We start from the raw sequence: 15,194 nt of genomic DNA on the forward strand, positions 1-15,194 counted from the left end.
TGTAAAAACATCCTTAAAACTGTTATCTGTTTATGTGACTATGCTTTTATTTTTAAATATATATTCTTATTTCTGGACATTTCATTTCCCTCTATCAGTCTTGCGACCGTAACTAAAAAATAATTAGCTTTATGATAATCCACATTAAATTATATAAAATTAAGGAAAAATTTCTAATTTATTTTATTGGCACTTTACTTCATATTTTATTATTTGAAAAGTTCAATAGCACATATTTTTTTTCAATTAATTATTTACTACTACAAAATTACATCCCACTGTTGCGCTGGTAAACCAGTTTATTTATTATTTTATTATTTTTAGTTTTTTTTTTTGATAAGAAATATAAAATTATAATTTTATATAGGATACCAGCATGAAATCAAAGATCCTCATATAATCATGTAACCGTTTTAAAAGTTTCAGAAAATTTATTATTATAATTCTGAGTAAATATTCAAAATAATGTTGCTCACGCCATCTATCTGCCGGGCGCGGAAGTATCTAACCTACTCCAAGAATCAAACCGTAGTCCTAATGATCTCGGCCTTGGCCGCCTTAAAATTGGAGCGTTCGTAAACTCTTCGGCGTTTATATACTTCTCTTATAAGATATAATATATCTTATAAGAGAAGTATGGGAAAGAGAAGAAATACCGAAACACTGGCATGAAAGCCATATAGTACCTATCCACAAGAAGGGAGACAAACAAATATGTCGGAACTATAGAGGAATATCGTTAATCAATACAACGTACAAAATTACCAGTGTGTCAAAATACCCACACTAGCAGAAGTAAAGTCCGCAATTTTGTCCCTAAAAAACCATAAAACCCCAGATCCAGATAGCATACAGGCGGAACTACTAAAAAAAGGGAGAGAAAAGCTCCACCTTGAGGATAGCATACAGGCGGAACTACTAAAAAAAGGGAGAGAAAAGCTCCACCTTGAGGTATATATTATATATCTCAAGGTGGAGCTTTTCTCTCCCTTTTTTTAGTAGTTCCGCCTGTATGCCATCTGGGCCTGGGGCTTTATGGTTTTTTAGGGACAAAATTGCGGACTTTACTTCCGCTAGTGTGGGTCCTGGTATTTCAGGTTCGGCTAACTGGTACTGTCTTTGTTGCCCTGTCGTTGTGGGTTTTTTTTTGTATTTAGGAGTTGCTCAAAATACTTTGTCCATTGGCGGCTTATCTCCTCGTCGTCTGTGAGCAATTGTTCTGCATCGTCTTTTATAAATCTTGAGCTGTTGGTCGTGTTACACTTCATTCTTTTTACGTCCTTATAAAACTGTCTAGACTGACCGGTTCTATGTTCCTATTCCAGTTGCTGTATTCGCGCTTCTAGGTATTGTTTCTTTTTTCTTCTCAAAAGTCTTCTCGTTTAAGTCTTTACTCTGTTGTAGTCTTCCCTGTTCTAATCTGTAGGGCGTGTTAGTAACTCTAGCCTATTGATTGCTTTCTGATGCAAGCTTTGTTTGTACTCCTGGTCAAACCACTGGTTTTTCTTCTGGTTATTCCTTCCTTTTCCTATAGTTTCCGCTGCGGCATTTTCTATGGCGTTCGTTATATTTTGCCATTTCTGGTCTATGGTCAATTTTGGCGTTGATGTTTCTTCTTCTTCCAGTGTCTGCAATTTGTTTTGGGTCAGTGCCTGATATTGGCGTTCATTATCAGGGAAATCGAGCCTTGAAATGCCCCATCTGTTTCCTTGTTGGCGTTGCTTTGGCTGTCTCGTCTTTAGCCATGTTCTCATTTTTATTCTGACCAGGAAGTGGTCAGAGTCACTTTCTGCTCCCCTCAGACTGTGTGCGCTGATGATATTGCTAGAATGTCTTCCATCGATAAGCACATGGTCTATCTGGTTTCGTGTGATTCGGTCATTTGACACCCAGGTTACTTTATGTATATCTTTTCTTTGGAATTGTGTAGTTTTTACTACCATATTGTTGGCTACAGCGAATTCTACCAGTCTTGATCCGTTATCATTAGTGTTATCATGTAAGCTATGTGTACCGATCACCGCTCTAAGATGGTCCTCTTTACCAAGTCTAAAATTTCATAAAATTCCTCCTTGTCGTCTTCATTTGCTTCAGTTTTATTTTATTTTTTTCAATCATGAGTCTATTTAGAAGATGGTCTTCATTTGTTCCTTCGGCCAGTGCTTGATTTCCATTCTGCAATTGTCTACGTGTTATATTTTTTCTTATAATAACATGGCAGTTACAGAAACAATACTAACGGATGACCTTGCCATTATGGGAGAATACTTTCGCAAATGGAGGCTACGGCCTAATGCGACGAAAACCGAAGTGTGCTGTTTCCATCTAAATAATGCCCAAGCCAACAAAAAACTGTCCGTTCACTTTGAAGACAGACTACTAACTCATAACTCAACACCAAAATATCTTGGAGTGACTCTTGACAGAATTTTAAGTTTTAAAGAACTTTTACCTACAAAGAACGGTAGCAAAACTGAAAACGCAAAATAATATAATCCAAAAGCTATCTGGTACCACATGATGGTCCTCAGCCTCCGTACTCAGATCATCTGCTATCGGACTTGTATACTCGACAGCTGAATATGCTTCCCTAGTATGGCTCAATAGCAAAAACACGAAGATTATTGACACCCAATTAAACCAGACAATGCGAATGATTTCAGGTACAATTAGACCAACACCCAACTATTGGCTTCCGATCCTGAGTCACATTCCACCGCCGAAACTACGAAGAAGTCACTCCCTTCTCAGAGAATATCGAAAAATCCAGTCTAACCATCAACTACCCATCCACCATGATAGGCGTGATATCGAAATGAACAGACTGCACTCCAGATATCCTGTTATGTTAAGGGCCACCTCCTTACATCAGGAACATTTCGACCTCACCAACGCTTGGAGAAGACAATGGGAGCGCGACTCACCACAGGAAGCACAGCAAATGGCCTGTATCGAACAGAAACCGCCAGGCTTTAAACTGACCCGGAGTACATGGACAACGCTAAACAGAATAAGAACAAGAAGCGGTAGATGTGCTGACAGCTTACATAAATGGGGAAAAGCCCTTACTCCGGAGTGTGACTGTGGTGCGCAACGACAGACCGTCCGTCACATTGTTGAAGAATGCCCCGAAGGCGGTTCCCTGGAGTTTTTGACGAGTTCCTGAATGCGACCGAAAATGTTTTAGACTATATTAATGCATTAGATGTTCGTTTGTAATATTCCATGTAATGTTTTATATTGCTTTTTAAATATGTGTTCTTATACGATAAAAAATCTTATAATAAATTTTTAATTCCGCTTTCCAATGCCTTCTCATATCTTGTACAAATTTCTGAACATATCGTAAGCCAAACCAAGATACTAGAAAAACGTTTCTTGAATCTAATAGTGGAACAAAGAAAAAAATAAAAGGACAAGGCAGAAGAATACAGATCGGTCAGATTGTGGATCGATAGTCTATCGATTAATATATGAGATGCCAAGTTATATCTTTCGGATCTAAATGTTGACTCAATCCTTCGAGCTATTCATTAAGTGTACAATCTTCTACAGTATCAATAAAAAAAGTTTGCTTTTTGTTTAGAAAAAAAAAATACTTCTTTATTGACCAACTGCGTTTAAATATGATTTATTTTGTGTTGGTTGACTTGAAGCTGACACGGTTTTAAAAAAAAAATAGCCTGAATCCGGTCCTGTTTCACGGCATACTCATTTATTGATGTGTAGTTAAATATTTTTATCAGTTTATTATTTGTAGTAATTTAACTTATATAGGTAAATCCAAATAGATGATCATAATGAGTTGAGTATCTGGAGTTGTATAAAAAAAATCATCTTAAATGTCAATTGCTACCTGCATTAAGTGATTTATGGCTCAATGTAACTATATGTTATGCTGAGAAAATTATAAAAATGTAAAAAAAGTAAATGTACCAATAAATACATTGAAATAATTCATAAATTAAGTTCAAAATTGATTTCTAAAAATTTTCCTATTTGTGTGTTTAAAAATTTTTCAAAAACTTGTCAGTGTTGTTATAAAACATTATAAACTTTTTTTATATTCCTAGTTTAAACTTTCTACAAAAAACTGATCTTCATATTGATCCTGACGTTATATCAGCTGCTCCCTATTGTTTAAATTCAACGGTGAATACCTGAAATAAATAAATGTATTATTAGTGCTACAGGAAGATACTTGCTTTTGATACTACTGATTGTTTGAATCAGTTCACATTTATCAACTGGTCTTATAAAGAATGAATTCGAGACCTTTTTTGAATAGGAAAGATAGGAAATAGGATCTTGTTGTGGAAAAAGAGTTGCTGTTATATTTTTGCTCACATTATCGAAGTATTCATTTAGATTTTCAGGGTTTGAAAGAGAAAAGGTTTGAACTGTGTTAGTTTTATTTCGAAGATCGTTTAATATGGACCAAGTTTCTATTGAAACATTTTTAGAGCTCCCCAGACGATTCTGATAGTACATTTTTTTAACTGTTTTGATAAGTTTTATATAGGTTCCGCTGTACTTAGAGATATATTCAGTGACAAAGACGTTAGTAGTAAATTTCTTGATATACAGTAGTGGACGAATATTCTTGGCTAATATGCGGATATGCTGTGCGAAACAAACAGTCAATTTCTAGACTCACTCGTCAGACTCTTTAACAATATTTATAACAGCGGGGAGTTTCCTGAAGACTGGCTAGAGTCAACTTTTGTTGCCATACCGAAAAAACCAAAAGCAAAGTCTTGTGATCAACATCGGATGATAAGTCTAATTAACCACATTTCGAAGGCATACACCAAGGTTATTTACAACAGAATAAGCAAAAAATGCGAGGATAACATTGGAGATTCGCAGTTTGGGTTTCGGAATTCTCTTGGGACAAGAGAAGCACTTTTTAGTCTACAGGTACTCATCCAGCGCTGCTGGAAATATGAACAAAGACGTGTACATATGCTTTATAGACTACGCAAAAGCATTCGATAACGTAAAGCACGAAAAGATAATTGAAGTTCTCCATAAGATCGGAGTCGACTACAGAGACATTCGAACAATAGCGAGTCTCTATTGGGGTCAAACAGCTAAAGTGAAAGTAGGATCTACATTGACCAATAAAATTGAGATCAAGAAAGAGTACGACAGGGCTGTATCTTGTCTCCTATTGTCTTTTATATATACTCAGAAGAAGTATTTAAGACAGCGCTGGAGGAAAGCACAGAAGGCATAAAGATAAATGGAGAAATAATTAATAACATAAGGTATGCTGATGACACTGTGATTCTAGCAAGTAGCATGGAGGAACTGAGTTGCCTAATAAGTAAGATACAAAAAACAAGTGCACAATACGGACTCAGACTAAATATCACAAAAACCAAATGGATGTTAGTAAGCAAAACCCAACAACCACCACAGCAACTGATATTAGACAATGAAAGAATTGAACACGTGGATTCGTACATCTACTTGGGAACAACAGTTAACTCAAATTGGGATCAAGCGAAGGAAATGCGTATAAGAGTAGAAAAGGCAAGAGCATCGTTCACTAGCATGAAGCAAATTTTCACCTCTAAAAGCCTCACCCTACCTCTCAAAATTCGACTTCTGAAATGTTATGTATTCCCGGTTTTGTTATATGGAATGGAGGCGTGGACAATGACCGCAACATTGATGAAAAAAGTAGAGGCCTTCGAAATGTGGGCTTACCGACGTATATTACGTATATCCTGGACTGAGCACGTGACCAACGAAGAGGTATTATTACGCCGGATAGGCAAAGAGAGAGAGGTAGGAATAAGTATAAAGAAAAGAAAGTTGGAATACTTGGGTCACGTTATGAGACATAATAAATATAGAATACTACAACTGATCGTTCAAGGGAAAGTAGACAGCAGAAGGGGTCCAGGGAGGAGAAGACACTCCTGGCTCCAAAACTTGCGGCAATGGTTCGGATTGTCATCTGCTGAACTATTCAGATCTGCCGTAAACAAAGTCAGAATAGCCATGTTGATTGCCAACGTTCGGAACGGACAAGGCACATGAAGAAGATATGCGGATACCTTTGGTAGTCCAGGATAGTTGATGTTTTGACTTAATTGTAATTAAAGGAAATGCCTTATTGAAAATACAACAAGCTTATCTAAAAAATCACTGTAATTATAGTTAACGTTCACAGAGGGACAGTGCCACCCAGAAATCAAGCACAAATTTTGGAATTAAAAAAAATTCTGAGCAGAAAAAATCCTACCCAACGTTCGGTTTCCTAGGATGGTTTGTTAAAAGTGTTACACTTGGTATATACTACTATATCATGATCAGATAGTCTTGTATTAATCATTGTAAAGCGTACATCAAGGAATGAGAAATCTGAGACAATATAATCACTTATGGTAGATGTTGTTTTAGTAATTCTTGTAGGAGAATTAACTTGCATCGTGAAACCATGCGATTCGAATATATTGACAAAGAATAATCGTGTAGCACAAGCAACAGCGTAATTAATTATTAATTATTTATTGGGTAGATTTTCTAACAAATTTAACAGATTCTGAAAAAATAGTTCCATGAAAGAATCAGGAAATCTATAAATGCAAAAATTGTATAAATTAAGATTCTTGTTATAAACCAATGAAAACTCAAAAAAGGTTTTATTTAACAGAAAGTCAAATTTTGTTATAGGAGAGAAAACATTATTTGTAGAAAGAATTAGGGTGCCACCATGAGCTGAATTTGGGCGATCATACCTAGAAATTGTGGTGTATATTTCTACAGAAATTAGGGTTTCGTGTAAATGCAGAATGAAATGTTCTAATAAAATAAAAGAAGGAGACAGAAAAAAGATATTTTTGGAATATTGGAATCTTGCAAACATAAACAAACAAAGAGATTATATCTCAAAATTTGTTCAATGGAACAGTAAGGCAAAAACTCGAATCCGAAATAACGCAGATGAAACAACCAAGGACGTAACTTCCAGACAAAATTTTACATTCGTCTATTACCTTTAGGTCGACTCTAACAAAGTTCAAGTCTGCAATCTTTTCTTTCTTCATACTTTAAGTATTAGCGCTCAGATAATTCGGACTGTATTTAATAAGACTGGTTCCACAGGAGTTATACGTGAGGACAAAAAAGCTAAAGTTTGCGAAAATTCAATGTTAGATAAATCGGTTAAACAATCCTTTCGCGACCATATTAACTGCTTCGAAAATAACAACAAAACACACGTTTGTGTTAACCTGCGACTTTCAATAGATCCAAAATGTATAGTCTCTATTAAGAATATTGTCAAAATAACAATATCGAACAAAAAGCGATGGCAAGTTTATACAGAACAATATTTAATATTGAATTTTTTCGCCCCAAAAAAGATTTGTGTGATACTTGTTACGATTACGAACATTCATCTGCAAAAGAAAAAATTCAATTACATATTCGAAACAAGAACATAGTGAGGGATCTGAAAAATATCGACAAAGAAAAAGCCAAAGAGAATACAACATTTTGCGCAGCCACGTTTGATCTACAAGTGCTTTTAACCCAAAAATCCGACGTTGGTCTTGCGTACTAGGATAATTTCGCGGTCTTTAACTTGGCAACTAAATATACATTTTGCTACAGATGGTATGAATATATTGCAAAAAGGGGATCCTCAGAAATTGGCAGTTGTCCCCTCCTTTTTATTGAGAATCAGATCCAAAAAGGTGTAAAAGAGTTTGCGTTCTATTCGGACAACTGTTCTAGTCAAAACAGAAACAAATATTTGTTGTTTTGTAGAAAAAAGCCATACACAATCTGAAACGAACTCGGTACGTTATATCATTTTCAACGACACCTCCCCAGTATCTTGATTAAATTCGAAAGAGAAGAAGAATTGTTTTTGAATATACGGTGTACAAAAAAGCGATAGTCTGAATGACATATAGGTGCTACATGGTTTGGATATAGTTAAAGGCTGTAGCCAACAGATAGCGTGAGAATGCGATTTGTCTGACGAAAACCAATCTCATTATTTGATACCATAAACGTCAAAATAGGTCCGATAACAACTGAGGTATGACGAAATGTCCTTTTGAGAATACTGCCATCTTTATTTTTTATGATAACCTATTTATTCTCCCCATGACGTGACATTTGACACAACACGCGACATTCGACGCAGGACGTGACATTTGACGTAAAATGTCACGTTAAATGACGACGCAGGACATAACGTTCGACGCAGGACGTGATATTTGACGTGAAATGTCACTTAAAATGACGTGAATGACGTCCATCCTCTTCCATTTACCGCTTCATACGTAGTAATTGAACCAATAACAACTAAGATACGATATAGTGCCGTTTTGGCAATGTTGTCATGTTTTATTTTTTTATTGTCATGTTCGATATCCCACCCTCTTCATTTGACATCTCATACGTTAAAATTGGACCAATAGGAACGAAGATACGGTATAGTGCGGTTTTGGCAATGTCTTCTGTCTGTTTTTTTTTGTGTTAACGTATTCGTTACCTACTCCCCTTTCCATCGATACCTTGCACGTTGTTGTACGTTGAGCCGTTTAGACGTTACAGGCTTAGTGTCCTTTTGGCGATGCCGCCATATTTGTTTTTTACTTCAATGTATTCGTTACCTCCCTCGCGTTCCAACGAGCCCTCGTACGTCACGATCCGATAAGCCGTCGCGCCTCCACCACAAAAAGAGCCAAAAATGACCAGAATGGACCTTGGCGATTTCTTATGGGAGTTAACATGGGAAAATACGCAGAACTGTTGCTGCCCTTTTACTATTGTGTTACAGAGAGAGCTGCCAGGAATGTACCTTTTTATACTCCTGAACAATGGTACACAATCGTTAGGTTTGCGAAAAGAAAACAACATTACGTTGTAATTGAACTAGATCGAGCAAACATACTATATTTAAAAAAAGTCTACAAAAGAAACGAAAATCAACTGGGACAAGGATGAACAAAATGAAAAAGTCGCGTGGAATAAAATTAAAACTGTTGAAACACGCTTTTATACCTCAAATGTAGTTTTCATCAAATATTCTTACAGTAACGGTGATTTAAAAAAATATTTGTATCTAAAAAAGAAAGGAAGTCACTCAACGTCAATGCCAGAGACTTTTGCATAAAACAACTTACAATATCGGCCTTTTATCTTGCTTACAATATCATATTTTGTTTCCCATTTATGAAAAATGCAACGTATCGAAATATTAAAGTGTCCAGCATATCTATAGTAAATAAACATATTGGAGAAACACATTTCAATTTTTATGTCATTTCTATTTCACATGTGTTTTACATTATTTACTGGTAATCTAATACACTGTAATTTTTTATTTATTTATTGATTGTAACTTAACTTAAATTAAATTATTTAAAGCTCAATTTATTTTGAAAATGAGTATTATAATTACCAGTTAAATGAGCTACACGTTCTTGTATCTTTTTTAAATCAACTAAGACTTTATCTGCATTAGCTTCTTCGGTTGTAAACTTAAAAACATTGAAAATTATTTTTCGTGCTTGAGATACCAAAGGTTTGCCTTTTAATACACTTGCCATTAAATAAATATAAATAATAGTTTATAATATAGCCACTCTAAATAAAATGTAAATACTTGACAACACTGTCAGAAATCTCGCACTAATCCCACGACACAGCACACGATGTGAATTCGTAGCCGACAGCAATAGAAATGAGCAATCCCTTCCACTTTTCAATTTGTTCTACACGCAAACCGCCAGCTCTCGCTTGTCGGATAATAATACAACATTACTTCCCATATCCAAAAAAAATATGACCATTTAAAATTCTCTTCTGCCAAGAGGAAAACTTTGTTATCACCAACACATGTTTTAAACAACCAAAAAGACGTCTCTATACATGGATATCACCGAGAGATGGCCATGGTAGTGTAATGCGTAACCAAATAGATTATATCATGATTAACAATAGATTTCGAAACTCATGTAAATGTACTAAGACATATCCAAGTGCCGACGCAGCCACCGATCACAATTTACTGGCATCTAGAATCAACCTAAAATTAAAGACAATCAAAAAGCCTTCCATTACAAAGAAATACGATTGACAAAAACTAAAAGAAGAAGAATTTAAACATCACTTTGAACAGACAATGAATGAAAAAATTCGAGACAACATCACACAAGTATACAATGTACCAACAGTAGAAGAAAGATGGGATAACATAAAGAATGGTATCATCGATACAGCAACGCAAAGTGAAACTGTCACCCATTATAAAAAGCAAGCGTGGATGAAAGATGAAATAATCGAAATGATGGACGAAAGAAGACAGCTTAAAAATAGAAATAACTCAGAGTATAAACGAAAGCATAATCTGATTCGAAGAAAAATCAGGGAAGCCAAAGAGTTATGGATGCGAGCAAAATGTGAGGAATTAGAAGAATTGCAACGAAAACATGACGAATTTAACACACATAAGAAAATAAAAGAAGTTACAGTACACAAAAGAAATACACCCATAACATTAACGAATAATGAAGATCATGCACTATCCCTAGAAGACGAAGTAATGGAGGAATGTTAAAACTACATTAAAGCATTATTTAAGAATGATCGAGGATCACTACCTAACTTAAGTGCAAATACAGGACCATCAATCTTAAACGCTGAAGTGGAAAAAGCCATACACCAAGCCAAAAACAACAAAGCCAGTGGATCAGATCAAATATACAGCGAATGGCTAAAATTACTCTCAAATGACAATATAAAAGAACTCACTGTACTTTTCAATCAAATATATGATACCAGTGAAATTCCATCTTACTGGCTAAAATCGATCTTTATTCCTCTACCTAAGAAACCAAACGTTAAGAAATGTAGCGATTGTAGACTCATTAGTTTAATGAGCCATGCCGTTAAAATACTGTTACATATTCTTCTAAACCGAATTAACAACAAGTGTGAAGAAATAATTAGTCAAGAGCAGTTTATGCAGTTTATGCAGTTCCGAGGCATCCGGAGATGCCTCGGAACTAGAGAAGCACTATTTTCTATGCAAACACTTCTTCAACGATGTTGGGAGGTAAGAAAACCCGTATATATGTGCTTCATTGATTTTGAAAATGCATTTGATAGCGTTCAGCATACCAGACTAATTACTGCCTTGCAGAGTATCCAACTAGATGAGAAAGACATCAAACTTATTGCCAAACTTTACTGGAACCAAACAGCCATTATTAATACCAACAACAGAGAATCAAAGCCAATCAGTATTGAACGAGGCGTAAGACAAGGCTGTATACTATCTCCCACCCTTTTTAACGTGTATTCTGAGAAACTATTTAGGGAAGCTTTAAAAGATCAAAAAGGAATTATCATAGGAGGAGAAATAATTAACAATATACGGTACGCCGACGATACTGTGATTCTAGCTGAAAACATCGACGATCTGCAGGAGCTAATCAATAGAGTTGACATGGAATGCACAAATACTGTCGATGGGGACTGTCGATAAATATCGATAAAACTAAATACATGGTGACCAGTAAAGTGGATATCGGCGCAACGCAACTGATATTAAACCAACAACCGCTGCAGAGAGTTCAGAGATTCAAATACCTTGGACGTTGGATTACCCAAAATCTAGATCCATCCTTTGAAATTCGATGTAGAATTGAACAGGCAAGAAACTCATTTAAAAAATTTAAGCCTCTATTATCCAATAACTCATTAAATTTGGAAATCCGTGAAAAGTTTACAAGATGTTACGTGTGGTCTGTACTTTTGTATGGATGTGAAACTTGGACTTTAAACGCCGATATCATGAATAAAATCGAGGCGTTTGAGATGTGGTTATATCGAAGGATACTAAAAATTCCATGGACTAGCAGAACTAGAAACGAAGAAGTTCTTCGAAGAATGGGACATCAACGAACTCTATTAAATATTATTAAGAGGCGTAAACTAGAATATCTTGGACATATAATCAGAGGACCAAGATATGAGTTCCTTCGGCTAATTCTCAACGGTAAAATCAAAGGAAAGAAATGGATAGGACGGAAGAAACTCTCTTGGTTGAGAAATTTGCGGCAGTGGACAGGTTTGACAGCGGACCAATTGCTACACGTAGCGCAAGACCGAGATCAGTATAAAAATATTATAAGCATGGTAGTCGCCGACGTTCCGTAGGGATATGGCACTCTAAGAAGAAGAAGAAAATTTTTTGTGACAAGAGAGTTATGTTGAATCTTTATCACATTTTTTTTTTAAATTTACCATCTTCTGAGGAAGAAACAGCAAAAAATTAAGACAATGACAATTGAATTAGGATTTTTCTTATTTTTATATCTATTAACAGTATTTATTTGGATACTTTTTTCGTTCGAATTCTTTATTAATCGTAAAGATCTTTTTAAAAATGAGTTTAATTTCCAATAAAAGATAAATATGAACTAGTGGGTACTGTTTATTATTAATTATGATTCTTACATCAGATTTATTTTATGTCACATTACAAAAGTAGTAACCTATAACGATACTTTACATAGAATTATTAAAAAACTTGTGAGGATACTATGTGTACTTCTTTAAAAATTTAGGTTAGGTTAGGTTAGGTTAGGTTAGGTTAGGTTAGGTTAGGTTAGATTTTACAGAATATTAGGTAAAGTAATATGTATGTGGGCACTAAATAAATAAATAAAAAAACGGGTGTGGCAATCCAGTCGGACTGCCGGGAGAAGTTATACTTCTATACACGCGTTAGTCGTTACAAATTTATATGGGAGTCAATCTGCAGAATCATCACATATGTAATGCTATAGGTAAGAGAGAGCAGAAAGAGAAAAATAATTAGACATACAGGTATATGGTGCATCGTTTGCTGTATATAAACATTTGACCTGTAATAGGAGTATAGTAAGTAAATGAAGGATTGAATCAATATTTTAATGAAAATATATATTTTTATTTTCATATATGTATAAACGGAGTTGAATGCAAAAAGTTTTTTTACACATACTCAGTATGTGCAAAACTATATAGACACAGTCATTAGGTGGTGCAATAAATGAAGGGTGACCATAAATCTCTTCAAAACACAACCAATTTTTAAATCTTCAAATTGTCGCGATGTCCAGGGCCGAATAGCTCTGTTAGGAGAGGACCTTATTCTCAGAAACTCGGTTATCTATTTGGGAGTCCATTTTACAAGGACTCTCAACTGGAAAACCGACATTCAAGATACCCTTGACAAGGTAAGAAGGAGGTTTAAACTCCTTGCAGTGCTAGCCGGAAAATTGGGCAAGACGTCATCTAAAACTTTATTGCACACCTATAAAACTTTCATTAGACCTATCATCGAATATAAGGCATGCATCTACGCCTCTCTTAAGACCTACGAAATCAATGCCATCATGACTACCGAGAGATTCTGCATGAGGCGGAGCAGGCTATACCCATTAGCACACATACACAAACTGGCAAACATAACACCAATTAAAGACAGAATCCTATCCGTTAGCAGGAGGTATGTCCTTCGAACCATCTTCTTCTTTAAGTGCCATCTCCGCGACGAAGGTTGGCAATCATCATGGCTATTCTGACCTTCGAGGTAGCTGCTCTGAACAATTGCCTTGAGCTGCAACCAAACCACTCTCTCAGGTTCTTCAACCAGGAGACGCGTCTTCTTCCTACGCTTCTCCTACCCTCTACTTTTCCTTGAATTATGAGTCTCAAGATGTTGTATCTTTCGCCTCTCATCACATGTCCTAGATATTGCAATTTCCTTTCTTTTATTGTATTTTCTATTTTCCTCTCTCTGCCTATTCTCCTTAACACTTCTGTATTCGTGATTCTATCTACACATGGAATCCTTAACAATCTTCTAAATGTCCACATTTCAAACGCGTTAAGTCGATTTATTGTATTCTGGTTTAATGTCCATGATTCAGCTCCATAGGAGAGTACACTGTGTAGATAGCATTTAACTAGCCTTATTCTGAGGGCCAATGTCAGATCTTTGCTGCATAAAATCTTTTTCATTTTCACGAAGTTGGCACGTGCTTTTTCAATTCTGACTCTTATTTCTGTAGCATAATCGTTATTTTCTGTGATTATCGTTCCCAAGTAAGTATATCTTTTTACTCTCTTAATCTGCTGGCCGCCTACCGTTAATATTTGGTTTATATTGTTGTTCTTGCTAATTTTCATGAATTTGGTTTTTTGATGTTAAGAGAGAGTCCGTATTCTCCACTATATCTTAATATTTTGTTCATTATTCTTTCTAAGTCTTCCAAGTTGCCGGCTATTATGACTGTATCGTCGGCATACCTAATGTTGTTAATTAAACTTCCGTTCACTTTTATGCCGACTGTCTCGTTTATTAAAGCTTCTTGTATGATTTCTTCAGAATAAGCATTAAACAATAACGGCGACAGTAGGCAACCTTGCCTGACCCCTCTCCTTATCTCCACTTCTTCTGACACTTCTCTTCCAATTTTCACATTTGATCGTTGGCCGTAGTATAAATTTGATATCAATGTTACATCCCTCACATCCAGATTCTTGTTTTTGAGTACTTCTATAAGTCGATCATGTTTTACCTTATCGAATGCCTTGTTGTAGTCTATAAAGCATACATAAAGATCTCGATTAACATCCAAACATCTTTGGGTCAGCACGCTAAAAGAAAATAGTGCCTCTCTTGTGCCCATTCCATTCCGAAATCCAAATTGGGAATCACTAATATCCATCTCCAGCTTAGCGTGTATTCTATTATGGATGATTTTTAGCAGGGTTTTTAAGGTATGTGACATTAGACTGATCGTTCGATAATCACTACATTCTTTGGCATTTACTTCCTTTGGTAGACAAATAAATGTTGATGACAGCATTTCACGTGGAATGATTCCTGTGGAATAGATTGTGTTCAGTAGTTGGACTAAAAGATCTATGTTTTTTTCATTGACCAGTTTTAGCAATTCACTTGGTATTTCATCTGGCTCGAATAACCATCAAAGGCTTGAATAACCGAGCAAAGTAAATATTAAAGACATCTTGCAATTGCCGAGGGCAAATACTCACCAGACTTCCTATTGTATGGCTGGTAACCCCTGAAGTACCTCCTTCGACATATTTGGCACAAATCACCTAAACTCCTCTTGTACAAATCTTAACACATCGTCCACACA

At 35.6% G+C, this 15,194-nt stretch overlaps 2 protein-coding genes across 2 annotated transcripts in view; both read right to left on the reverse strand.

Annotated features, from left to right (window-relative positions):
- Nucleotides 1–1,009: 1,009 nt before the first annotated feature.
- LOC140442042 (prolactin-releasing peptide receptor) overlaps nucleotides 1,010–15,194 on the reverse strand; it is a 286,069-nt gene continuing 271,884 nt past the window's right edge. The window contains exon 7 of the mRNA XM_072533088.1: nucleotides 1,010–4,160. The gene's annotated coding sequence lies outside the window, so the exon portion shown is untranslated. The remainder of the gene's footprint in view (nucleotides 4,161–15,194) is intronic.
- On the reverse strand, nucleotides 1,416–1,943 carry LOC140442531 (uncharacterized). The gene has a single exon (XM_072533593.1). It carries the CDS (start codon nucleotides 1,941–1,943, stop codon nucleotides 1,416–1,418), a length of 528 nt encoding a protein of 175 aa, XP_072389694.1.

The sequence above is a fragment of the Diabrotica undecimpunctata genome, chromosome 5 (assembly GCF_040954645.1).
Source record: "Diabrotica undecimpunctata isolate CICGRU chromosome 5, icDiaUnde3, whole genome shotgun sequence".
Classification (NCBI taxonomy): domain Eukaryota; kingdom Metazoa; phylum Arthropoda; class Insecta; order Coleoptera; family Chrysomelidae; genus Diabrotica; species Diabrotica undecimpunctata.

Excerpts from the sequence above, each read along its gene's own strand:
- LOC140442531 (XM_072533593.1), bottom strand. The coding sequence starts at position 1,943 with ATGGTAGTAAAAACTACACAATTCCAAAGAAAAGATATACATAAAGTA.